This window comes from Perca flavescens, chromosome 5 (assembly GCF_004354835.1).
Source record: "Perca flavescens isolate YP-PL-M2 chromosome 5, PFLA_1.0, whole genome shotgun sequence".
Classification (NCBI taxonomy): Eukaryota; Metazoa; Chordata; class Actinopteri; order Perciformes; family Percidae; genus Perca; species Perca flavescens.
This window is the reverse complement of record NC_041335.1, coordinates 37758698-37784954: the sequence shown is the minus strand read 5'-3', so window position 1 is coordinate 37784954 and position 26257 is coordinate 37758698. Positions and strand designations below refer to the sequence as shown.

General features: G+C 42.3%; 1 protein-coding gene across 1 annotated transcript in view; it reads left to right on the top strand.

Moving 5' to 3' along the window:
* The window catches only part of LOC114556301 (rabphilin-3A), a 32586-nt gene extending 7006 nt beyond the window's left edge, over positions 1-25580 (top strand). Inside the window, exons 4-16 of the mRNA XM_028579208.1 lie at positions 1488-1571; positions 1664-1829; positions 9296-9469; positions 10166-10348; positions 16286-16365; positions 16507-16581; positions 19214-19323; positions 19416-19542; positions 21320-21376; positions 22538-22692; positions 23906-23987; positions 24647-24743; positions 25072-25580. Coding sequence (XP_028435009.1) covers positions 1488-1571; positions 1664-1829; positions 9296-9469; positions 10166-10348; positions 16286-16365; positions 16507-16581; positions 19214-19323; positions 19416-19542; positions 21320-21376; positions 22538-22692; positions 23906-23987; positions 24647-24743; positions 25072-25202 — 1521 coding nt within the window. The 3' untranslated portion in view covers positions 25203-25580. The remainder of the gene's footprint in view (positions 1-1487; positions 1572-1663; positions 1830-9295; positions 9470-10165; positions 10349-16285; positions 16366-16506; positions 16582-19213; positions 19324-19415; positions 19543-21319; positions 21377-22537; positions 22693-23905; positions 23988-24646; positions 24744-25071) is intronic.
* Positions 25581-26257: the final 677 nt, after the last annotated feature.

Sequence of the window (26257 nt, the reverse complement as noted above, 5' to 3'; positions counted from 1 at the left end):
TCTGTGTCTGTGTCTGTCTGTGTGTGTGTGTGTGTGTGTGTGTGTGTGTGTGTGTGTGTGTGTGTGTGTGTGTGTGTGTCTGTGTGTGTGTGTGTGTGTGTGTGTGTGTGTGTGTGTGTGTGTGTGTGTGTGTCTGTGTGTGTGTGTCTATCTGTCTATCTCAAAAAAGTTGGTGATGATGAGGTCTGGGTATCGCAAATGATTTCCCAAACTGATCTGATTCTGATTCCCGAGGTCCCATTTAACCCTTGCGTTGTCCTTACTTACAACTTACTACCACTAGTTTTACACTACTTTTTGGAATTCGTGGTCAATAAACCTCATTTATATAGAATTATACCTAATATTTGAGAAATTATGAATGATTTTGACTAATAGTTAAGATCAGAGGAGTGTATGTATGTTGAGTGGATGAGTTTAGTCAGGATACTGATTTGAAACCATTTAAATTTTCCCCCGAAATTCGATGAAAGTGATCAATTATATTTGCAAAGAGCGTTATATGTAATCCAAACTTTTTTTTTTGTGGTAATTTGGTTAAAAAAGAAAGCCATATTGCTGATATAGACCTTTTTATAGACAAGGGGGCCAATTGGACCAGAGGACAACAAGAGGGTTAAAAATGCGGTCGACTCCAAGACCGAGACGTTCAAAAATTGGTCTTAAGAGCGATCTCGAGTACAACAACACCGAACTATATTCTCAGGCGGAAGAATATAGTACTTGGGCGGAGTGATATGCTCGCAGCAAGCCTGTCTGAGAATATAGTTTGTTTACTGTTAGAAGACGGCTGTGTCTCATGTTACGTTATTTTTTGTACACGCTGTGACTCTACAAAATGTGACTCTAACAACATGTTAATAGGAACATGTTGGTGTTATTTTGTCACTTTTGTCACAATTCGGAGCAGTAGGCTAGTTGGAACCAGTTACCTGCATGTTCTGTGCTAGGCTAAGCTAATGCTGGAGTCGTCAGACAGCCTTCTAACACACACGGAGATGAGAAGGGTATGTATGGACTTGTCTAGCTCTGGGGGTTACGGTGAATAAGCTAAATTCCCAATAAGTCGGCGTGTTTCTTTAATTGGCAGGACACAGATTTTGTTTTAGCAACAGGATAGACTGATATAATGTAGTGGTGCACGATAGATCGGCCGATATGGTCATTTTTTTAACACATCGGTATCGGTTCGATGTCAAATTATATATAATTATATAAATATAAATTCTTTCTTCTGAAAATCTGATGACAGTCATATTTTGCACACAAGTAAAGGTGCCCAATATCAGTCATTTCGGAAAATAAATCACAAATGTAAAAAAAAAAAATTCTATACAGAGATATCAACATTGGTAAATTTCGGTATCGGCCATAACAGCAATATTAATATCGGTTATCGGTATCGGCCACTATTTTCACATCGGTGCATCACTAATATAATGTATAAAAGAGCAGCTGTAAGTCTGTATTTTCCTCCTGCGGTGTAGAACATGTGTACCAAGTGTGGCACCCAGTGCAGCAGTCGGCCCCGCGCCGTCTGGCTCTGCAAGATCTGCAGAGAACAGCGAGAGGTGAGTGCTTCACACCAGCTGACAGATAAAAAAGTTCACTTTTGTCTGTTTGGGAAGCCTATATAACGCGTATATTTCGTCTGTCTTCTCAGGTGTGGAAGAGGTCCGGTGCCTGGTTCTTCAAAGGTTTTCCGAAGCATTTCCTGCCTTCGCCCATGCCGTTATCTAAGGCCGAGGCGGGAGCCCAGGAGGCGGCAGAGCGCAAAGAGCAGCCAGCCTCTGGGCCCAGGCAGGCAGCCACCCAACCACAACCCCCAGGTACATTTAAACCTTCAGCTTTAGGGTCCTATTTTAACCATCTAAGTCAGGGGTGTCAAACTCAACTTCACTAAGGGGCCACACTGGAAAAGGAGAATCGCACCAAGGGCAAGATATATAGAGTTTATTGTCATGCTTTTACTTCAAAAAGTCAAATATCTTTGACTGTATTATTCAATGTCTCATTATATAGTCTTCTTACTTACAGTATGGTCCACACAAAGTCCTGAAAATGGCAGCAAATAGTTCCTTAGAAATCTTAGAATTTAGCAAATCAAGTATAACAAAGAGCGGGCCTTGAGTTTGACACATGTGATCTAAGTGCACTGCGTGAAGCGCCTGGTGCAGGTGGGTTTAGGGCGTGTCCAAATCCACTTTTGCTAGTTTAATGGCGGAAAAAAGGGTCTGTGCGCCAAGCGCATGGTCCTACAGTCTTCATTAATCAGAGGTGTGTTTTGGGCGTATCATGCAATAAACCAATCAGAGATCATCTCCCATTCCCTTTAAAAGCCAGGCGCGTTTGGACCTTGGAGCATTGCTGTTATGATGGAGGATTTGCACTGTAATATTATTATTTGTAATCTTCTGCATGTGTGTGTGTGTGTGTGTGTGTGTGTGTGTGTGTGTGTGTGAGAATAGTGTGAGCGTGCTGTGCACGAGCCTAGGAGCATTTTACTAATGCTCTGTTAAAATAACAAGGAAATGCTGCGTTATTGACTTTAGACCAGGTTTTTGTTGGTCAATGGTGCGATCACTTCCCGCTGCCTCAAGATGGCAATACTCCCAGAATGCACCTGAACACACCTCCCTGTAAGACCAGCAAGACCAGAATGCACCTGAACACACCTCCCTGTAAGACCAGCACACCCAGAATGCACCTGAACACACCTCCCTGTAAGACCAGCATGCCCAGAATGCACCTGAACACACCTCCCTGTAAGACCAGCATGCCCAGAATGCACCTGAACACACCTCCCTGTAAGACCAGCATGCCCAGAATGCACCTGAACACACCTCCCTGTAAGACAAGCATGCCCATGGGGCCACAGATGGGTGCAGGTGCATTTGTTATTTAAACGAAGTGGGCACTGGACGATAAACTGACAACTGCGTCGGTCTTAAACTAGCAAAGACTCTTGCGTCGGGCTTTGCGCTGCAAGATAGGGCCCTTAGTCTGCTTTCAGTCATTCTGGATCTTTAACATGCAGGGCCGCCAGAGTCTGTCAAAATGAGGCTCCTGTCTCAGAGCATGCGTTTTAAATATCGAGAAATCTTTAAAAACAGATCTACCAAACTATCTGAGCTGCGAGTGAGATTTTCATTTCTCACTGTATGCAGGTAGCCTGGCTCCACCCTAATACATATTTCTGCTCAATTTTCATTTCCCTTCAGTACTGCATCAGGGTTTGCGGTATATTCTTGGGTTTTCTCTGACCAAATCTTTACCGGTCCAATCAGCAAATAGAGGGAGTGGCTGAGAACGATGACGTTGAGGTCGTGTGCTAGTTTGAGTTGTAGTTCCGTAATGGCGGCGGAGAAAGATGCGAGCGAAGCCGTTCGGTCCATTGTGGCAACGCTGCGGAATATGCAGAAGTTAAAGCCCGAGCAAGACCAATCTTTGCTGAGTTGTGTTGCGGGGCCATGATGTTGTGGCCCTCCTCCCCACGGGGTTCAGGAACAGTTTGATTTTCCAGCTCGCTCCGTTAGTGGTGAAGGAGTTGGCTAAGGCTAACGCTAGCGATGCTAAGCCGACGTCACGACCAAACGTTAGCGATCTCTGGGCAGATCCAATAGTTTTAAACTTCAACAGAGTACCCTCCTTCAAGGAAGTTAACACTGGTCAATGGAGAGTGGCCAGACTCTCTAGACTAATGACATGGACCAGAGTCTGGTAGGACCAGGCTAGTGTACCAGAGTCTGGTAGGACCAGGCTAGTGGACCAGAGTCTGGTAGGACCAGGCTAATGTACCAGAGTCTGGTAGGACCAGGCTAATGGACCAGAGTCTGGGTAGGACCAGGCTAGGGTACCAGAGTCTGGTAGGACCAGGCTAGGGTACCAGAGTGTGGTAGGACCAGGCTAGGGTACCAGAGTCTGGTAGGACCAGGCTAATGTACCAGAGTCTGGTAGGACCAGGCTAATGGACCAGAGTCTGGTAGGACCAGGCTAATGTACCAGAGTCTAGTAGGACCAGGCTAATGGACCAGAGTCTGGTAGGACCAGGCTAATGGACCAGAGTAAGGGCCACACTGGAAAATGAGAATCACATCAAGCGCCAGACATGTATAGTTTATTGACATGCTTTTATTTCATCGTAAAAGTCACATATTTGACTGTATATTATATAGCCGTCTTACATACAGTTCAGTCGACATAAAACCCTAAAAAAGTCAGAAAAAAAGTTCCTTAGCCATCATAGAATTTTTGCAAATCAAGCAAAACAATGATTACATTATTAAAAGTAACAGGCGACTCACAGCAACCTGTTTTCACAGCCTCAATATGCAAACTCTCGCCATAATCACATATGCTTACCCAAATCATGAACCCAAACACCTCAGCGCAGACTGAAAACAATGTCAGCCCGACCACACGGCAGCATTTGTGTGTGGTTTTTTCCAAGTGCGTCTTCCCTGTGTGCGTGCGTCAGGCGTTATCTAACTCCAGAGACCTTGGGAGACAGAGACACAAAGGCCCGGGCCTTTTGTTATCATCCAGCTGCTCTGAAGACACAGTGTTAAACCTTCAGACTGGTCTACGCAGGCTGTGAGCATCAGCGGTGGAAGAAGTGTCCAGATCCTTCAGTTCAGTAAAAGTACTAATACTACACTTGTAACATAATCTGTTACAAGTTAAAGCGACCCATATTATGCTCATTTTCAGGTTCATAATTGTATTTTAAGGTTGTACCAGAATAGGTTTACAAAAAGCACAATTTTTTTTGTTGTACTGCACATTGCTGCAGCTCCTCTTTTCACCCTATGTTCAGGTCTATGTTTTAGCTACAGAGTGAGACCTCTTTTCTTCTGTACTATCTTTGATTGCACATGCTCAGTAGCTCAGATTGTAGATCAAGTCAGCTAGCTCCATAGACAGTAAAAAAAAGGCAGTTTTTACGTCCGTTTCGGAGCGACGGAGGGAAAATATTTCAGTCGACACATTAAGTGGAACCAAAATGAGGAACCGAAATTTGCGTTCTAATCCGGTCCAGTTCCTACCGGTTTCGCTACCCAACCCTACAGCAGATATCTCAGTTACAACTAGATTGAGCTATCAAAGCAGTTTGGTGTTTTTATATGTGCGGTAATTATTCAGTTTGGGAAGTCCCATGATCTCTACAAAGCTAACGTTAGCTTAAGTTAGCTGCTGCGTAACGTTAAAAGCCCGTTCAGAATGCGATCTCATATTGTGCTGAAATAGTTCAACGAAACGTGTTTCTGAAAACATTTTAAGTGTGTGTGCATTTCCTGAATCTGTCTTCATTTCAGCTCGACGCAGGTCAGTTTAAAAGATTTTCGTCAGATTTTGAGAGACTCTAGTCACGCTCATCGTGCACTCGTATCCAGGTTAGCGCTCCACCAATCAGATTGGTCATTGAGTCTGACTGCCCGCCCTCTGACCCAGCAAGTCAGGGACAGGAAATCATCTCTGTTGTTTGAAGTTAGCGGACGTTTAGTATCTAAATCTAAATGTATCCATGAAAAAATATTTTCTTCAGCAGCTATCTTAGCTACAACAGGATTGTTGTTTTTTTATTTTTGAGAGCGAATTGCCCCACAATATGAACACAGTTTGATCGTAGCTTTTATTTAGTTGGTAGGCTAACCGTTGTTGTATAATCACAATATTACACTCCAGGGTTTGATTATTGGCACGTTAAATCAAAACCTTCTTGTGTAATATTGCTTAAATAAGTATTTTTCTGATTCTGATTGACCATCTATTGTCCAATTCTTAGATTTGTGCACTGGCTTCCTGTTAAACAACGAGTTGATTTCTAAGGCCCTACTTATTGTCTATAAGTCATTCAATAGTCTAGGCCCAAAAATGCTGCAAATATGTTAATTTTTACTGAATTTAAGCTGGGTAGGACTCTCATGCAGATGGATCTTTTCAGTCTCATTAGATCATCTGCACTCAACCCTGCCACCCGTTGCTCTTTTCAAACCTTTTATCTGCTTCCCAAATTTGGCAGCACCGCCCACTGTTGGCGAGGAGGGGGGGCGAGGAGCTCAATTAAGCTGTCGGTGGGAAGGAAGCTGCATGCTGTGGCATGGCATGGCTCACATTTTATCATTTCACACTTTCAGAGTGTTCACCTGAGCTGTGATTTACCACCCGTTAAATAGGGGTGTAGTGTAACAGCCTGGGAAAGGGAGATATAAGGTACATCCACAGACAGTTGAAGAAATGGACCACCAGACCCCGTGTCTCTGGACTGAGACCAGCAAAGGATATTATAAGTCACTTTCCCGGTGCTGGCTGAGTGTTACTGAGCAGCCTCCAACTGAGCTTGAAGACGTAGATGTGACGTGAGCAACCTGTCTGAAAGTGTGAAGTCTTCTGGTAGCTGTGCCGAGAGAAATCTCAATCATTCCCAATCTTACAGAGACGGAGAGTGTAGGTATATGTAAGGAGATAACATAGACACAGGCTAATTACTGATCACTAACATGCTAGTTAACATTAGTAATTAAACCTAAACAGCTAATGGAAGTCCAAACTGCCTGTGAGCTTCTCCTGTACTATACGGTAATTCCTCTACTGTGTGACAGTAAGTCTCGTGGTTATGACCCAATCGTTAGCCTATTTTTATAAAAGCGTCTGCTACGGAGCCATAACGTGAGCTACAAGGTAATGGAGCCTTTTATACATTGTCGTGTTTCTTTAGAAATAAACAACGGACAAATAGAGTCTTTAAACGCTTCAGATGTAAAGTTATTCGCTGTCAAAGTGACGTCAAAATGAATGGGAGTGAATGGGATGCAAACTGTTGATGAGAGCTAGGTAGCATCAAAATGGCGCCATAGGAGCTACGCATTGCGGAGAGAGGCTTACACCCTTGGGTACATCCCATGTCCCTTATCTGATGGCTCCTCGACTCCTCGGTCGTTTAAACCTCTATCTGTGGTCGCCCGCTCTACCACCTTAGCTATCTGGGAGCTCTGCAATGCTAAATTTTAAATTAATGTAGCCTACTGGCAGTCTGGCACACATGAGTGCCATAGACTTAATATTAATGGACAAAGCATCCGGTTCGGCGAAGTGCTACACGTGGAAGTGCCTTTAACCTGCTTTCTATCTGAATTCCAGCAGGGGGAGACTCCTTAAGTAGTAGACGGCACGGGACACACCGAACAGACTCGAGTCACCGACCTCGCCAGACTGTCCAATGGCCAATAATCGGCTTAATGTGTCCACACCATTAAACCTGCTTTCTATCTGAATTCCAGCAGGGGGAGACACCTTAAACCTGCATTATATCTGAATTCCTACAGAGGGAGACTCCTTAAACCTGCATTATATCTGAATTCCTACAGGGGGAGACACCTTAAACCTGCATTATATCTGAATTCCTACAGGGGGAGACACCTTAAACCTGCATTATATCTGAATTCCTACAGAGGGAGACTCCTTAAACCTGCATTATATCTGAATTCCTACAGGGGGAGACTCCTTAAACCTGCATTATAACTGAATTCCAGCGGGGGCGACGGTTGCAAAAGGAGTTTGGTTTCTGTAGAAGTCTATGAGAAAGTGACAACACTCACTTGATTTATTACCTCAGTAAACATTATCATATTGAGTTTATAATGAGTCTCAATCGCTAGTTTTAAGTCTTCTGCAACACAGAATGATGTTAATTTTTTTTAATTATGGTCTCGTTGATTTTAAATTTGGCGATAAAGCAGGGGGTGTTTTAGGGCAGGGCTATGATGTGATTGGCAGTTAATTTTTTTTTAAAGATGAATTCTTTTGGCATTTAGGCGTTTATTTGTATAGGACATCTAAAGAAATGAAGGGGGAGAGAGAGGAGGGAATGACACGCAGCAAAGGGCCGCAAGTCGGAGTCAAACCCTGGCCCACTACCGTCGAGGAGCAAACCTCTATAGGGGCGCACGCTCTACCAAATGACCCATCCGGGCGCCCGACTCAAAAATGTAAAACTGTCTATCAAAACCAACCTATCACAGTAGCTGGAGCATATTTGCCAGCTGATGTACAGTAGCTGGTACAGCTGCAGCTCGTTGTATGTAGGTCAGTGTCTTTGCAGCGAAAAAGCTGCAACATCAAAAGTATCCAGAGGGACGAAGGGAGTATTACAGATTCCACTGCAGCAGGAGAAGTGGTGTGATTATTATGCGTGTCGACCCTGTAAAATAAAAATGGACGATAAGTCTTCTCTTCCTCCCGCTGTACCCAAAGTGAAGCCAAAAAAAAGAGCTCAACAGTTTAGTATCTCTGTTGACGTTTCATTAAATCCTTAAACGAAGAGTTTTAAGTCTGGAACCAAAAGCCAATCAGCTACGAGATGAAGCGTGACCAGAAAACATTGGATTCGGTGCCAAATAACATTTTGAAAAAAAAATTAAATTTGGCGCTATGGCTTCTGTTCAGAGGAGTCTCCTGACCTCTCATGAGCGCCACAAAAAATCAGAGGGTCAGGGGACAGCAGCAGCATTAGGGGACGCCCACGCAGAGTATAGACTGGGAGAGCTAAACTAATCCCCCATATGAACAGAGTGGCAACAATGACATAGAAGCCTATACCACCAGGGGCAGATCTACCGCGGTGGCATAGGGTGGCAAATGCCACCCTAAAAGAAAGCCTTGCCACCCCTGCTGCCACCCCAGTTGGCAGCAACTAATTAAAAGTTATGGCCAATTTCACCATTTACGAGCTCGAATCTCCAATGTCAAAAACTGTTTGCTTCCCCTTTCACACATCTGTGTCTTACCTTAATGCCTTTCCTTTGATAATGCCCCTTACTTCTATCCTACTTCCATCTCCTATTAAGCGAGATCACATTGTACGGTCACTTCAAATGCAAGACATTGATTGCATGAGATGAAGTTTGTCTGTATGGGTTTGTAAATGGCAGCCTGTGCCCTTTTGTAATGTGTACATACTATTTCTCATCAAACATTGATAAGTGTGATTAAATTCAGTATATATACATCTGCCATATGTTGCCAGCCTTCAAAAATTCCTGCCACCCCATAAATATTTTTCTAGATTCTCCCTGTACACCACGTTACACACAGACTGTATGATATTAATGGACAGAGCATGTGTGATGTCACCTATTGGTGTCTGGAGATCTGCTATGAGTTTGCCCTTACAGGCGCAGGCCATCCTGGTTGTGGATGTAATTAATCAAAATAAAGGAGAAAATGAACCACACTGTTGAGCTCTATGTGTGTGTCTTTGTGTTTACTGTATTATGTTATTCATATGTACTTTTAGGACCCGAGCCGCAGGGCCGCACCGGTTACCCGCCTGTGGCCCCTAAACCATCAGTTGCACGCATAGCGACTGGCGGGGCGGGCCCTGAAGAGGTGGCGCCGGGCAGCCCCGTGGTGATGAAGAAGATGGTGCCCGTCCAGAGCTCCAGACCTCAGCCGGCTGCCGCCCAGCAGGGTGAGAGAACAGCACATTCTCACTCATGCAATGTTAATGTAGCCTTAATGCAAGGGTGTCAAACTCATTTTCCCAGAGGGCCACACTGGAAAAAGAGAATCCCACCGAAGGCCAGACTTTGTTACTGCATGTCACTTTATTTTTTTTAACATTTTGGTAGCTTTTTTTTCCTTATTTTTGTTGTTTTTGTTCTGACTTTTTTGTGGCTTTCTCAGGCTTTGTCACCTTTTTTATAAATTTGTTGCTTTTTCCGACATTTTTGTACGCTTTTTGTCGCATTTTTGCTGATACGAAGCCTTACAAAAGTCATCAAAAGAGTTCCTTAGCCATCGGAGAATTTAGCAAAACAATGATTACAGTTTTTTTAACAACAACCAGTTTCTCAGCCTGAATATGAAAACTCTCTCTGCTGCTTCTGGGGGAATTTCTGAGTCTCAGAGTCGGCAAATCTGCCCAAATTCTGCTTTGAATGTCAGGTAATTGCAGTTTTAAAAAAACACTAGGAAACTAGGAACCCAAATTGATATACGGGCCGGATCTAAAACTGCAAGGGGCCGCATTTGGCCCACGGCCCTTGAGTTTGACACATTTATGCCTTTAATGTGTCAGTGAGAGACTCTCATAGGAATGAAATATGTTGCGTTCCTATTGTGGTGTTGTGCAGTCTCAGATGATTGAATGTGCTTGCTGAATCAGTGGCAGGAGATGGAGCATCGTACTCCTCTGGTGCGGTTCCTCCGGAGCAGAGAGCGCCTCTCGTAGCAGCCAGAGAGGAGCGGAAACAGCCCGTTGCCTACAGCGCTCCTCCCCCCGCCCGACAGCAACCTCCCCCGGCTGAGGAGGAGGAGGAGACCAACGACTACGACTCCGATGAAGCCAGTGAGTACAACATCTGCTCTCTCTTCCAGGGAGTAAGGTGGCTGATGTGTGTAGATTAAAAGGGTTACTTACCCTGTTTTCTCATGTTTTTGTGTCTTAGTGACTGATGGAAACAGCTATCTTTGATGTTGGTCCAGTATAATGCAAGAACGCAATGTAATGTTATTATTCTAAGTGTCTGAAAACATTATGGAAAGGATCCCTACAGAGATAGACCTTTTAGTTAAAGAGTAAGATCCTTTTAGTTTAACATGAAATCACCATCACCAAACTCCACCAGACTCTATGTAAATAATCAGGACTTTTAGCGTGTATAGAGCCAGCATATCTCCACCAGACTCCATGTAAATAATCAGGACTTTTAGCGTGTATAGAGCTAGCATATTTCCACCAGACTCCATGTAAATAATCAGGACTTTTAGCGGGTATAGAGCCAGCATATCTCCACATGTAAATGGGTGAATTAAGGGTTTATTTCAACCAAACCAGAGTGGTGATTGTTGGAACAGTGGAAAGATGAACCAAGACGGCTTTTGGTAATTTTATTTAGTTTCTGTCCGCTTAGAACGAAGTGTGTTTTACGACGATAAAAGTCCTGATTATTTACATGGAGTCTGGTGGAGTTTGGTGATGGTGATTTCGGGGATGTTTCATGTTAAACTAAAAGGATCTTACTCTTTAACTAAAAGCTTTATCTCTGTAGGGATCCTTTCCATAATGTTGTCACACACTTTCAATAATCTGAGTCTGTCAACTTTTAGTGGACTGAATCTCGCTCAATACAGGAGCAATTTTGTCACTAAGATGCAAAAACGTGGGAAGTTACCCATCAAAGCAGGGCCGATGATATAAAATAAATCAAATAACACTGAAGTCTCAAAGGAAGACACTCAGAAAATAAGGTTCTGGGTAAAATAAAAAAAATAAAAAGAGAGAGACTGCCCACACACATTTTCTTTGGAGGAGTTTCGTTGCCTAGCGTAGCCGTTGGGGAACAAAATGATCAAGTGTCATTAGTTAATTTTTCTCTTATATAACGCAACTTTTCTGGGCTGCGATTCATCACCAACGTGATGTTCCAAAGACACAAAGATCTCCAAACAGAGATTAAGACAAAAACTTGTAACAAGCAGCAATAGCTCATCAATATTTTATCTAATGATCAGGTAGATTTTGGGACATCAACCCATGCACCATCCCAACCTGCCTCCTCACGTAGCAGCTATGGTCAGTGTTGGTAAAGTTCACTTTTCTACATGAACTAGCTCAAAGTTCAGTTCACAAATTTTAAAATGAACAAAGTCCAGTTCATAGTTCATACTTCAATTGCAAAATTTTGAACTAAGTTCACAGTTCCAAAAATTAGCTAAGTTAATTTAGTAAGCGAAACGTTAGCGACTAAAGCTACTTTTGAATGTTCCACCAAAACAAGTTCCTTCCAGAGGCTATTTTGTAGAGGCACCGTGGCTCCGTCCGGCGCTTAGCGCAGTCCACGACGATTGTGATTGGTTTAAAGCAGTGTTTCTCAAATGGGGGTACGTGTACTCCAAGGGGTACTTTGGAGGACTGCAGGGGGTACGTGAGTGCTTTTTTTTTAAAGTTTTTGTCACTATTTTCTACCTGTTCTTGCCTTCCTTTTTCTTTCTTCCTTCCTTCCTTTTTTCTACTGTCTTCTTTTTTCGCCAAGTTTGTTGAAGTTTTTGTCGCTTTTAAAAAGAAAAATTCCACCTTTTTCAAGATTTTTGTCACTTTGTCACCAAGTTTGTCTTCCTTCTTCCAAGGTGTGTTTTTTTTTTTTAGAAGTCCGTCACTTTTTTTGTCGCTGTTTTCTAAGTTTTTGATACTATTTTCCACCTATTCTTGCCTTACTTCCTTCTTTCTACCGACTTTTTCCAAGTTTTTACATGTTTAAAAGTTTTTGTTGCCTTTTTTCATCAGCATTTAAATGTTTTTCAGTTACATGGCTGTTGTTTGGTAAATCTATCGTTGGTCAGGGGGTACATGGCTTAAAACATTATGGAAAAAAGTTTGAGAACCAGTGGTTTAGAGACATGCCAATAAACCAGAGCACTTTTTTCTACCATCCCAGAATGCTGTGTGGACTAGCCAGACCTTCCTTCCACTAGGGCTGGGGACCCAATTCAATACTTTTTAGGCACCGACCGAATTGCCTCTAAAGTATCGAATATCGAATATCAAAAACTGCCTCATCATTCTGACGTCATTCAGATATGACAATGTCTGTGATTGGCTGTCTAACGTTACAGAGACAGTCTCCGTTACACAGACTAGTCACATAGTCGGAGCTGGAAAAGAAATACTAAAAAAGATTAGTGCCATAATTTCTTTTAGTTTTATAAAATTTGTATCGAAAAAAGCAAAGGTCCCATGGCATGAAAATGTCACTTTATGAGGTTTTTTTAACATTAATATGAGTTCCCCCAGCCTGCTTATCGTCCCCCAGTGGCTAGAAATGGTGATAGGTGTAAACCGAGCCCTGGGTATCCTGCTCTGACTATGAGAAAATGAAAGCTCAGATGGACCAATCAGGAATCTTCTCCTTATGAGGTCATAAGGAGAAAGGTTACCTCCCCTTTCTCTGCTTTGCATGCCCAGAGAATTAGGCCCACCCATGAGAGAGAGAGAGAGAGACATCATGGCTTTCAAACGAGCAAAGTGGCAGTTGGTCAAGACCACACCCCCCCTCCCCCCTCTCTCCTCCTCAATAGCTACAGACACAGAAATGGCACATCCTGAGGAAAGCTCATCGTGGGAATGGCTCTAGTGGCTGTAATTCTGCACCAAGGCTGAATTTCGGGAAAGAGACTTCAGATACAGTATTAGGGGACAACTAAGGTCTATATAAAAGAGACTTCAGATACAGTATTAGGGGACCACTAAGGCCTATATAAAAGACTTCAGATACAGTATTAGGGGACCACTAAGGTCTATATAAAAGAGACTTCAGATACAGTATTAGAGGACCACTAAGGTCTATATAAAAGAGACTTCAGATACAGTATTAGGGGACCACTAAGGTCTATATAAAAGAGACTTCAGATACAGTATTAGGGGACCACTAAGGCCTATATAAAAGACTTCAGATACAGTATTAGGGGACCACTAAGGTCTATATAAAAGAGACTTCAGATACAGTATTAGGGGACCACTAAGGTCTATATAAAAGAGACTTCAGATACAGTATTAGGGGACCACTAAGGTCTATATAAAAGAGACTTCAGATACAGTATTAGAGGACCACTAAGGTCTATATAAAAGAGACTTCAGATACAGTATTAGGGGACAACTAAGGTCTATATAAAAGAGACTTCAGATACAGTATTAGGGGACCACTAAGGTCTATATAAAAGAGACTTCAGATACAGTATTAGGGGACCACTAAGGCCTATATAAAAGAGACTTCAGATACAGTATTAGGGGACCACTAAGGTCTATATAAAAGAGACTTCAGATACAGTATTAGGGGACCACAAAGTGGAGGAAGGTCTGGCAATGCAAGACTACCGGCTGAGTGTCTGAAACCAGTCGGCATCGCGGGATAAAACTGTTCCCGCCAGCACATCTCCGTAGAGAACAGACACGTACTGTAGCTATTTCTGCAGTTTTCTCCCTCCCAACACACACAGGGGATTGGATCAAACACGAGGGGAATCTAAACCCTGTTGGCCCCGTTGAATCTCAAACTATTTGCACAGATAGCTCCATATTCCTGGACCTCAATAAAATAAATTAACACCCAATCCCCCAGCGAGAGAATGAAGGCCGTGTGATGCCACAGGCGCGGGACACAAATACCACGGCACCGTTATCATCATTAAAATGGGGTGTGAAGGATATAAAAAAAAACTCTAGTTGATGCATCAGTATTGACTTATTGATTCATGTCTTCCTCTGCTTTTGTTCACTCGCTTATTGATTACCCTGCTTCGATAACATACGACGCTTATCATTTGTCATTTTCGACCCAGCTCGATAGACTTTCAGTTTCAGCGAGGACTGTTGGTGCAATTTATAGATTGAATGATGAATTATTACCAGCAGACTAGAAGAGAGAAAACAAGCATCAGCCCAGTATGTCTAAGGGGCCCTGAGGGGAACTAACCTGACTCCGACCAGATGGATCGCTTTGCATTTGCTCGGCATATCCATCTGGGAACTTACCGTTGGAGAACTTTTGGGAAGGGGCGAAAATCCTGGATAGCTGATTGGATAAACCATCCGTCTATCACCACCTATAGTTGGTGATAGACAAGCCAAATCAACCAAACAGTGCAGCTAGCTGCAAGCAGCTCAGCAAGCTAGCAACATGTCGGTAAAGGAGATTTGCCGTTTGTGTAACGAGAATTTAGGAATAAAAGACCCCATTTCAGGTTCCCGCTCCATATTCCAAAAGAAGGATCCAAGAGGAAACAGCATTAGCGAGCGGCTAACAGAATTAGGGCTACCGCTGTCTGAAAATCTAAACCCGCCTCAAAACCAATGCTGATTGGTCCGGTCGTTTGGCGAACACCTCCAAATTTTCTCTATCTCAAGATGCCAAACTGATCTGCGAGTGGAAAACTGGAGCTCGCCAGATCAGGACGGTCTCACCAGGCTAGAGGGGAACAGAGATGCTTCCAAATTGTCATTGACTACGTGTTTTGCTTTTATTTAAAAAAAGAAACACCCCATTTTCTTTTTAACTTAAATGATTTGAAGGAAATCACCCATGTCAACCCGTACATTAGGGTCAAATTAAAGGGTAATTTTGGTTTATTTTGTTCTACCTGGATGCTATTTCCACATGCATTGGTGTCTAAGTGAAATAAACTCTTTTAAATTTGTTCAGTATTGAGCGAGAACGCTGTAACTAGCAGCTGGGAACCAGGCTGCAATGTAGCTCAAATGGGCAATCGTGCACCTTCACTTTCGTCCGCCAACATTTCTGTTTTTTGCCGCTGACGGACTCCGATTATTATTATTATTATTATTATTATTATAAACAAGCTGTAATGTTATTATTCTAAGAGTCTGACAAGATTATGGAAAGGATCCCTACAGAGAGAGACCTTTTTGTTAAAGAGTAAGATCCTTTTAGTTTAACATGAAACAGCCCCGAAATCACCATCACCAAACTCCACCAGACTCCATGTTAATAATCAGGACTTTTAGCGTGTATAGAGCCAGCATATCTCCACATGTAAATGGGTGAATTAAGGGTTTATTTCAACCAAACTAGAGTGGTGATTGTTGGAACAGTGGAAAGATGAACCAAGACGGCTTTTTATTTTTTTATTTAGTTTCCGTCCACTTTGAATGAAGTGTGTTTTACGATGATACAATTACGGATTATTTACATGGAATCTGGTGGCAATATGCTGGCTCTATATACGCTAAAAGTCCTGATTATTTACATGGAGTCTGGTGGAGATATGCTGACTCTATACACACTAAAAGTCCTGATTATTTACGTGGAGTCTGGTGGAGATATGCTGGCTCTATACACGCTAAAAGTCCTGATTATTTACATGGATTCTGGTGGAGTTTGGTGATGGTGATTTGGGGGCTGTTTCTTGGTTAAACTAAAAGGATCTTACTCTTTAATATAAAGGTCTATCTCTGTAGGGATCCTTTCCATAATGTTGTCACACACTTAGAGTAATAATCTGAGCCTGTTAGCGGCAAAAACAGAACTTTTAGTGGACGGGAACTGACTCTGAACATTTGTCATGTAGCATTACATTACAGCTCGGTTCACAGCTGTCGGTTACAGCGTTCTCGCTCAATACTGGACCAACTTCATAGATTTTTGTTCACATCAGTCACTTAGACTTAGGAAAATAGGCTCCAGTTTATATGTTGTAACATTACAAGAAAATATTTCCCTGTGTTTCTACTCTGTAGTCTAACGTAACGACTGGTCTGGGTCTCTTTCAGCCACCCTGGGCTCTCTGGAGTTCAGTCTGCTCTACGAACAGGAAAGCAACAGCCTCCACTGTAGCATCCTCAAAGCAAAGGTACCACTCCTCGTTCGCTCACACTGTGGGACAATTACAATCAAGTGGTTTATGTTAAAAGACTCCTGAAAGGCACTTTGGCTTAATTGCTCTCCGCCGTTCATGCCGATGTAATGGACACGGTGCTGCATTTCTCCTCAGGGACTGAAGCCCATGGACTCAAACGGACTGGCAGATCCTTATATCAAACTTCATCTGCTGCCTGGGGCGAGTAAGGTAAAAGACGCACCTTTCCTACATTCAGCTTTTACTTCCTTTAAAAAATGTATTACCCTAATATCTTGCCAAGTAAAAAAAGGAAAGGAAAGGAAAGAAAAGGAAAGGGTGGTGATTTTAGACTGCTGACAGGCTTCTTCTGCTAGCTCAAGCCTGACACCTTGTGGTGTGAATTGACAACAACCTAACACCCACATGGAGATGATGTCAAGTAATAGATATTGAGACATTGCACATGAAGATACAAACACATAAGATGGTACAGAACACAAACTCAACTGTAGATGCATACATTATAACACAATCAAACTCAACAAGAAAATACAGACAAAAACAATACAAAAAGACTAATACATTCAACGGGAAGCAGCAGATCATTCATAACTACTTGTCGGCTCTCTCTTCAACGTTGAAGTTTAAAGTTGTGCATTCGTGCATTGTGCAATACATACGTTATTGATCACAGCATGATTTAAAGGTGCCCTGCGACACATATTTCCTGACTTTGTGGTAATGTGTGAAGGTCTACCATGGACTCTGTAACCTTGGTTACCTTGTTTCAAGTCATTCTAGCGTGGTATAGAAAGCCTGCAGGAAGACTCGGCTCGATTTGTGCCAGTTCTCATTAATATTCAATTAGATTAGATAATACTTTATTCATCGCACAATGGGGAAATTCACTTATTACAGCAGCAGTTTTTCCACAATAAAAAACAAACCAACGAACAACCAAACAAACAAACAACAGGCAAACAACAGACAATGTACAAAAAGTACTGAAAGAATGTAAAGTGGCATTATATAAAAAGTATTGTAAAGAAAAGTAAAGTAAAGTGAGGTGGCCATAGTGCGAAAAATATTGTAATGTATGTAAGTAATTGACGTGAAATTAGATTGAAAAATATGTAAATAAAAAACAGGAAAAGTAATTAACCATAATATAAATGATATTGAAAAAGTAAGTACTCGGAATTAGCTAAGCAGCTTGACTTGCTTGATTGGCTAACAGCTAGCCAATGAGAGCCTGGCTGTCAGCATCCTTTACCCAGCCCAACTGGGCGAGCTCATGAATAGTAATGAGCTCAGGCAGCATGATGTCAGACTGACCAGCTGTTGTGATTTCTCACTTTAAGGGGAAATATGCATTTTGGAATCCACAGGCAAGCTAACGTTAGTTTAGCTAACGGCTAATTCGGCTAACCGCTAGCTAGCTAACACATTATGAACAGTCACCACCGATAAAACGTTCATTTCCTGCATTATGGGTCATTTTTCTGCAACAATTTATGGTACAAAAGTCTTTATTTACATTAAAGGGATACGCCATCGTTTGTTGATATAGGGCTTATCACGGTCTCCCCTAGCTGTAAATAGGTGGGGTCTCCCCTAGCTGTAGATAGGTGGGGTCTCCTCTAGTTGTAGATAGGTGGGGTCTCTCCTCTAGCTGTAGATAGGTGGGGTCTCCTCTAGCTGTAGATAGGTGGGGTCTCCTCTAGTTGTAGATAGGTGGGGTCTCCTCTAGCTGTAGATAGGTGGGGTCTCCCCTAGCTGTAGATAGGTGGGGTATCCTGTAGCTGTAGATAGGTGGGGTATCCTGTAGTTGTAGATAGGTGGGGTCTCTCCTCTAGCTGTAGATAGGTGGGGTCTCCTCTAGCTGTAGATAGGTGGGGTCTCCTCTAGCTGTAGATAGGTGGGGTCTCCTCTAGTTGTAGATAGGTGGGGTCTCTCCTCTAGCTGTAGATAGGTGGGGTCTCCTCTAGCTGTAGATAGGTGGGGTCTCCTCTAGTTGTAGATAGGTGGGGTCTCTCCCCTAGCTGTAGATAGGTGGGGTCTCCCCTAGCTGTAGATAGGTGGGGTCTCCTCTAGCTGTAGATAGGTGGGGTCTCCTCTAGCTGTAGATAGGTGGGGTCTCCCCTAGCTGTAGATAGGTGGGGTCTCCTCTAGCTGTAGATAGGTGGGGTCTCTCCTAGCTGTAGATAGGTGGGGTCTCTCCTAGCTGTAGATAGGTGGGGTCTCTTCTAGCTGTAGATAGGTGGGGTCTCCCCTAGCTGTAGATCGTTTTAGTCCGGTGCAACACCGGCAGCGCCACCGCTAGTTAGCTTAGCGTAGTGAATGGAATCCTATGTTGCCCGTTAGCATGTTGTGAGTAAAAGTGAGCCAACAAATGCCAAAAAAAACCAAACTAATTACTTGCACTGAGACAAAAAAATGCGTTGGCCCACCTATCTACAGCCAGGGGAGACCGGGATAAGAACTATTTCAACAAACGGTGGCGTATCCCTTTAAGGGAAATACTATATACATTATTATTATTATCATTATTAATTATGCTTCAATTGTAGCACAAGTAAACACAATTCTTGTTTTCCGTACATGTTTTGAGCCCCTTGAAGGGTTATTTTTTTTTTACCTCTTTTGGGGAGTGGGTTGTCTTTCATATTTTTTGAGAGGGGGACAAGTCTACCTCTTCTAAATATTGAGAGGGACATATCCCTGCATTTCCCCCCTGAAATCTACGCCTATATGTACAAGTAAGAACCTGAAAATGAGCCTGATGTGGGACCTTTTAATCACTGTGATGTAGTGGAGAATTAAAATATGTCTTTGTCCCGATCTAACCTGTTTCTAACAGTCTAACAAACTGCGCACAAAGACCCTGAGAAACACCCGCAACCCCGCGTGGAACGAGACGCTCACCTACCACGGCCTGACAGATGACGACATGCAGCGTAAGACCCTCAGGTGGATACCACACCTCAGACAGCGTCAGTCGAGCCCTCACTTGACTCTGTGAAGCTGTATGTGATTTATTTGACTCTCTTCTTGATTTACAGGCTGTCTGTCTGTGATGAAGACAAGTTTGGGCATAATGAGTTTATCGGGGAAACCCGAGTGGCGCTGAAGAAACTGAAGATGAACCAGAAGAAGAACTTCAACGTGTGTCTCGAGAGAGTCGTCCCTGTGAGTCAAACTCGATCGCATTCAAGCCATGCTTTGTGTTCTCGTTTTATGAATTGCTTATTCTGCGCTGGAAGAAGTATTCAGATCCTTTACTTCAGTAAAAGTGCTAATACCACACTGTTATAATTAGGAATGCACTGAATCCAGATTTTTGGGGTTCGGCCGAATACAGAATCCACTGGTTCAGATTCTGCCAAATCCTCCTCCCATCCTCAGTCCATGAACACAGTAAACACATTAAAGGTCCCCTCTTTGGATGCTTTTATATAGACCTTAGTGGTCCCCTAATACTGTATCTGAAGTCTCTTTTATATAGACCTTAGTGGTCCCCTAATACTGTATCTGAAGTCTCTTTTATATAGACCTTAGTGGTCCCCTAATACTGTATCTGAAGTCTCTTTTATATAGACCTTAGTGGTCCCCTAATACTGTATCTGAAGTCTCTTTTATATAGACCTTAGTGGTCCCCTAATACTGTATCTGAAGTCTCTTTTATATAGACCTTAGTGGTCCCCTAATACTGTATCTGAAGTCTCTTTTATATAGACCTTAGTGGTCCCCTAATACTGTATCTGAAGTCTCTTTTATATAGGCCTTAGGGGTCCCCTAATACTGTATCTGAAGTCTCTTTTATATAGACCTTAGTGGTCCCCTAATACTGTATCTGAAGTCTCTTTCCCAAAATTCAGCCTTGGTGCAGAATTACAGCCACTAGAACCAGTCCCACAATGAGTCTGTAAGTATCATCAGGAAAATGTAGTTAAAGTATTAAAGGATCCAAAACACACACAAACACACACACTTTACACACGCAGTTTACTTTAGAATCAAACATCAGATTTTATAAACTGCATGTGTTTTCTGTGCAGTAATCTTAATGTGTAAAGTAACTAGTAACTAAAGTAACTAGTAACTAAAGCTGTAACAGATGAATGTAGCGGAGTAACTAAAGTAACTAGTAACTAAAGCTGTAACAGATGAATGTAGAGGAGTAACTAAAGTAACTAGTAACTAAAGCTGGAACAGATGAATGTAGTGAAGTAACTAAAGTAACTAGTAACTAAAGCTGGAACAGATGAATGTAGTGAAGTAACTAAAGTAACTAGTAACTAAAGCTGTAACAGATGAATGTAGCGGAGTAACTAAAGTAACTAGTAACTAAAGCTGTAACAGATGAATGTAGCGGAGTAACTAAAGTAACTAGTAACTAAAGCTGTAACAGATGAATGTAGAGGAGTAACTAAAGTAACTAGTAACTAAAGCTGGAACAGATGAATGTAGTGAAGTAACTAAAGTAACTAGTAACTAAAGCTGGAACAGATGAATGTAGCGGAGTAACTAAAGTAACTAGTAACTAAAGCTGTAACAGATGAATGTAGCGGAGTAACTAAAGTAACTAGTAACTAAAGCTGTAACAGATGAATGTAGAGGAGTAACTAAAGTAACTAGTAACTAAAGCTGGAACAGATGAATGTAGTGAAGTAACTAAAGTAACTAGTAACTAAAGCTGGAACAGATGAATGTAGTGAAGTAACTAAAGTAACTAGTAACTAAAGCTGTAACAGATGAATGTAGTGGAGTAAAACGTCCAATATTTCTCTCTGAAATGTAGCGGAGTAGAAGTAGAAAGTGGCATGAAAAGTAAAAAGATTCAAGTAAAGTACGAGTACTTCAACATTTAGACTGCAGTACAGTATACTGGAGTAAATGTACTTAGTTACATTCCAGCGCTGCTCATATTAATCTGCTGTACTCTCGTCCCTTCTCTCCCTCGCAGACGAAGAGAACTGCTACCGCGGGCGGAGCCAGAGGCATCTCTCTCTACGAAGATGAGGCAAGGCTTGTTATTTTCCGAGCATGTCTGAACGTGACCGATTCCTCCACAACAGGAGGGTCAAACTCATTTTCCCAGAAGGCCACACTGGAAAAAGAGAATCCCACTAAGGGCCAGACATGGAGAGTTTACTGACCTGCTTTTTTCATTTTTTTTAAACATTTTGGTAGCTTTTTTCCTCATTTTCTGTTGTTTTTGTTCCGACAATTTTGTGGCTTTCTCAGACATTTGTCACCTTTTTGTAAATCTGTTGCTTTTTCCGACATTTTTGTACGCTTTTTGTCACAATTTTGGTTGACATGAAGCCCTACAAAAGTCATCAAAAGAGTTCCTTAGCCATCGTAGAATTTAGCAAATCAAGCAAAAACAATGATTACATTTTTTTTTAACATTTTGGTAGCTTTTTTCCTCATTTTTTTGTTGTTTTTGTTCCGACTTTTTTGTGGCTTTCTCAGACATTTTTGTACGCTTTTTGTAAATCTGTTGCTTTTCCTGACATTTTTGTACGCTTTTTGTCACAATTTTTGTTGACATGAAGCCCTACAAAAGTCATCAAAAGAGTTCCTTAGCCATCGTAGAGTTTAGCAAATCAAGCAAAACAATGATTACATTATTTTAAAACATTTTGGTAGCTTTTTTCCTCATTTTCTGTTGTTTTTGTTCCGACTTTTTTGTGGCTTTCTCAGACATTTGTCACCTTTTTTTAAATTTGTTGCTTTTTCCGACATTTTTGTACGCTTTTTGTCGCATTTTTTGTTGACATGAAGCCCTACAAAAGTTACCAAAAGAGTTCCCTTAGCCCTCGGGGAGAATTTAGCAAATCAAGCAAAAACAATGATTACATTTCTTTTCTTTAACAACAACCAGTTTCTCAGCCTGAATATGAAAACTCTCCCTGCTGCTTCTGGGGGAATTTCTGAGACTCAGAGTCGAAAAATCTGACAAATTCGGCTTTGAACGTCAGGTAATTGCAGTTTTAAAAAAACACTTTCACTTATTGTGAACCCAAATTGATAAACGGGCCGAATCTATAGCTGCGAGGGGCCGGATTTGGCCTGCGGGCCTTGAGTTTGACACGTGTGCTCCAGAATCAGGAGGTTCTCGCAGATCTTTCCATGAACCCCTACTGATCTATTTCTTCCCCCTACTGCTCTGTCTTAGCCGGGGAAAGACAGCGGCGAGGTAGAGGAGCGTGGTCGCATCCTGATCTCCCTGATGTACAGCACCCAGCAGAACCGTCTCCTGGTGGGCGTAGTGCGCTGCGTTCACCTGGCTGCCATGGACGCGAACGGCTACTCCGACCCATATGTCAAAATGTAGGTAAACCGGGATGACAACGTGATGACATGACTTTGCGTAAACATACACGCCACTTGTCTTTTTTAATCTTTTTTCAGTCGAGTCATTATTTGTGTTATTAAAACACTCAAATCGGTTATCAGAATAGTGCAATTCAATTTTATTTATAGTATCAAATCATGACAGGAGTTATCTCGGGACACTTTACACATAGAGTGGGTCTAGACCACTCTGTAATTTACAAAGACCCCACAATTCCAGTGATTTCCCCTCAAGAGCATGCATAAATGCATAAATGCATAAATAAATGCAACCTATTATCCAGTAGCAATGGACTACAGATGGAATGTAACCCTAACCCTAACATAGGGCCTAATTTTAAGAAAAATCTTAGAAATGTGGGAACATAGGCCTGTGGGAGCATAGGTAACATAGGGCTGTGGGACCATTGGGCTGTGGGAACATAGGGCTGTGGGACCATTGGGCTGTGGGAACATAGGGCTGTGGGACCATTGGGCTGTTGGACCATAGGGCGGTGGGAACATAGGGCTATGGGAACATAGGGCTGTGGGAACATAGGGCTGTGGGACTATTGGGCTGTAGTAACATAGGGCTGTGGGACCATAGGGCTGTGGGACCATAGGGCTGTGGGACCATAGGGCTGTGGGACCATTGGGCTATGGGAAAATAGGGCTGTGGGACCGTTGGGCTGTGGGAACATAGGGCTATGGGACCATAGGGCTGTGGGACCATAAGGCTGTGGGACCATAGGGCTGTGGGACCATTGGGCTGTAGTAACATAGGGCCGTGGGACCATAAGGCTATGGGAAAATAGGGCTGTGGGACCGTTGGGCTGTGGGAACATAGGGCTATGGGACCATAAGGCTGTGGGACCATAGGGGTGTGGGACCATAGGGCTGTGGGACCATAGGGCTGTGGGACCATTGGGCTGTAGTAACATAGGGCCGTGGGACCATAGGGCTATGGGAAAATAGGGCTGTGGGACCATTGGGCTGTGGGACCATTGGGCTGTGGGACCATAGGGCTGTAGTAACATAGGGCCGTGGGACCATAGGGCCGTGGGAACATAGGGCCGTGGGAACATAGGGCTGTGGGAACATAGGGCTGTGGGAACATAGGACTGTGGGAACATAGGGCTGACCCCCCCTTTTAGATTGTAAATATGTGATTCCAGAAATGGCATTGAATTAAATTCTGTTACATTTCCAGATGTCTGAAACCTGACATGGGGAAAAAGGCCAAGTGCAAAACACAGATCAAGAAGAGGACTTTAAACCCAGAGTTTAACGAGGTTTGTACGGGAGCTCAAGGTGAAGCGCTGCAGTTAATGAAAACAAGCTTGTCCTTAACCCTTGTGTTGTCCTTGGGGCAAATATTACCCATTTTCTAAGTTTTTTTTATATCAGAAATATGGGTTTCTTACAACTAAATTGCCCAAAAAATAACTTGGATGCATGCATGTTGTATGGAAGCCATGCAACATTCTTCGCAGGTAAAATTAATGATTATTTCCACTGAATTCTGGGTGTTTTTATTGAATTTCACAGCATTTGAAAAATGTTTTTAAATGTCCTGACAAAATTTTGACATAAACCAGTGAGTGTGATTCAGTCAACATCCTTTGATCTTAGCTATTAGTCAAAATAATTCATAATTTCTGCTTTATTTAACTCAAAAATTAGGTATAATGTAATTTAAATTAGGTTTATAGACCATGAATAAAAGAAAGCATTGAAACAAGTGACAAAATCATCAAAAATAGCAACAAAAATGTCTGGAAAAATGCCAAAAAAAGTTAATTTTGACCTGGTAAGACAAGAAGTTAAAGGTCGACAGCACAAGGGTTCAATTATTATCGAGTCATTGTGTGTATATTCTTTGCAACTCAAGTATGAAAACTGTTGGAAAGTTGCTTTTTAAAATGACGTTTTAATGTCTTGATCTTTTCAGGAATTCGGATATGAAATCAAACACAGCGAACTGGCCAAGAAGGTTTTAGATATCTCTGTGTGGGATTACGATATTGGGAAGTCCAACGACTACATCGGTGAGTATTTGAGTAGTATCATTGCTTTGATTAAATTAGGGCTACATCTAGAGTTGTAAAAATACGGGAATTTTCTAAAACTTTCCAGTGGAATTAATGGGACTTAATGGGAATTAACAGGAATAAACTGGATATTTTTACTGATACTGATACTGATTGTTATAATACTGTTAGTCTATGACAGGGAACTTAAATGTAGTTGAAAAAACACATCTTGCAGCATAATCTTGGTTAAAACAACCTGAAAAAATGAAATGTAGTATCGTAGATGTAGCCTAAAAAGTACAGTTATGACCTACCTTTTCTTACCTCACTTCCTCCCCGACAGGTGGCTGTCAGCTGGGCATCACTGCCAAGGGAGAGAGGCTGAAGCACTGGTACGAGTGTCTGAAGAACAAGGACAAGAGGATTGAGCGCTGGCACACCTTGTATAGCGGGAATCACGTCACTAGTGATTAACCACTCGCACTGCACACATACAGCATGAGCTAAAACCTCCCCACTTGGTTTGCATTGCACTTTTCTTTCCCCTTTTCATTATGTTCTCTATTCTTTCACTACCTGACCATCGCACAGGCTTACTCGCCTCCCTTCCCCGGATGTATACTCTTCTTTCCTGTCCCCTTATCATACAATGTCTCTGCCTGTGCTGACACTTAAAGGGTAACGTCATTTTCTTTCCAATCTGAACCCGGTTTTATCATGTTTTTGTGTCTAAGGGACTGATGGGAACAACACTTTTTTTAAATTGGTCCAGCATTAAATTGGACCGAAGAGAAACAAGCTGTGCTGTAACGTTAATGTGCAATTGTGTCAATCTCTGTCCTGTGCGCTGACAGACTCAGATTATTATTCTAAGTGTTTAACATGAAACAGCCCCGAAATGATGGTGATTTCGGGGCTGTTTCATGTTAAACTGAAAGGATCTTACTCTTTAACTAAAAGGTCTCTCTCTCTGTAGGGATCCTATCCATAATGTTGTCAGACACTTAGAATAATAATCTGAGTCTGTCAGCGGCAATAACAGAACTTTTGGACGCAGACTGACTCTGAACATCTGTCCTGTAGGGTTACATTACAGCCCTGTTCACAGCTGACAATACCGGACTAACTTCAAAGATGTTTGTTCACATCAGTCACTTAGACGTCAGTGCATGAACAAACAGGGTCCAGGTTGAAAACACAAGACAAAATTACCTTTTTTAATCTGCCCCTGGGACAAATCATGGCATTAATGGATTGGAGATTTCACTAATGTTAACTAACGCACAGCTGCACAAGGACCATCTCGCCTAAAGGGAAAAAAAAAAAAAGATTTTGCACTGGCACAGAACTAGAATAGCAATATGTTATCGCATCTGGGGTCAAAAAGCATTACTCCAAGTCCTCACAAGCCTCGATTAAGATTAGATTGTCAGGGTATTATTTTCGGTTTCTCGTGTGATTACATCACGCTGTAGTGTAACACTTTGAACTGTATCCGCATGCCAAGCCACAGACATGAGAAAACACAC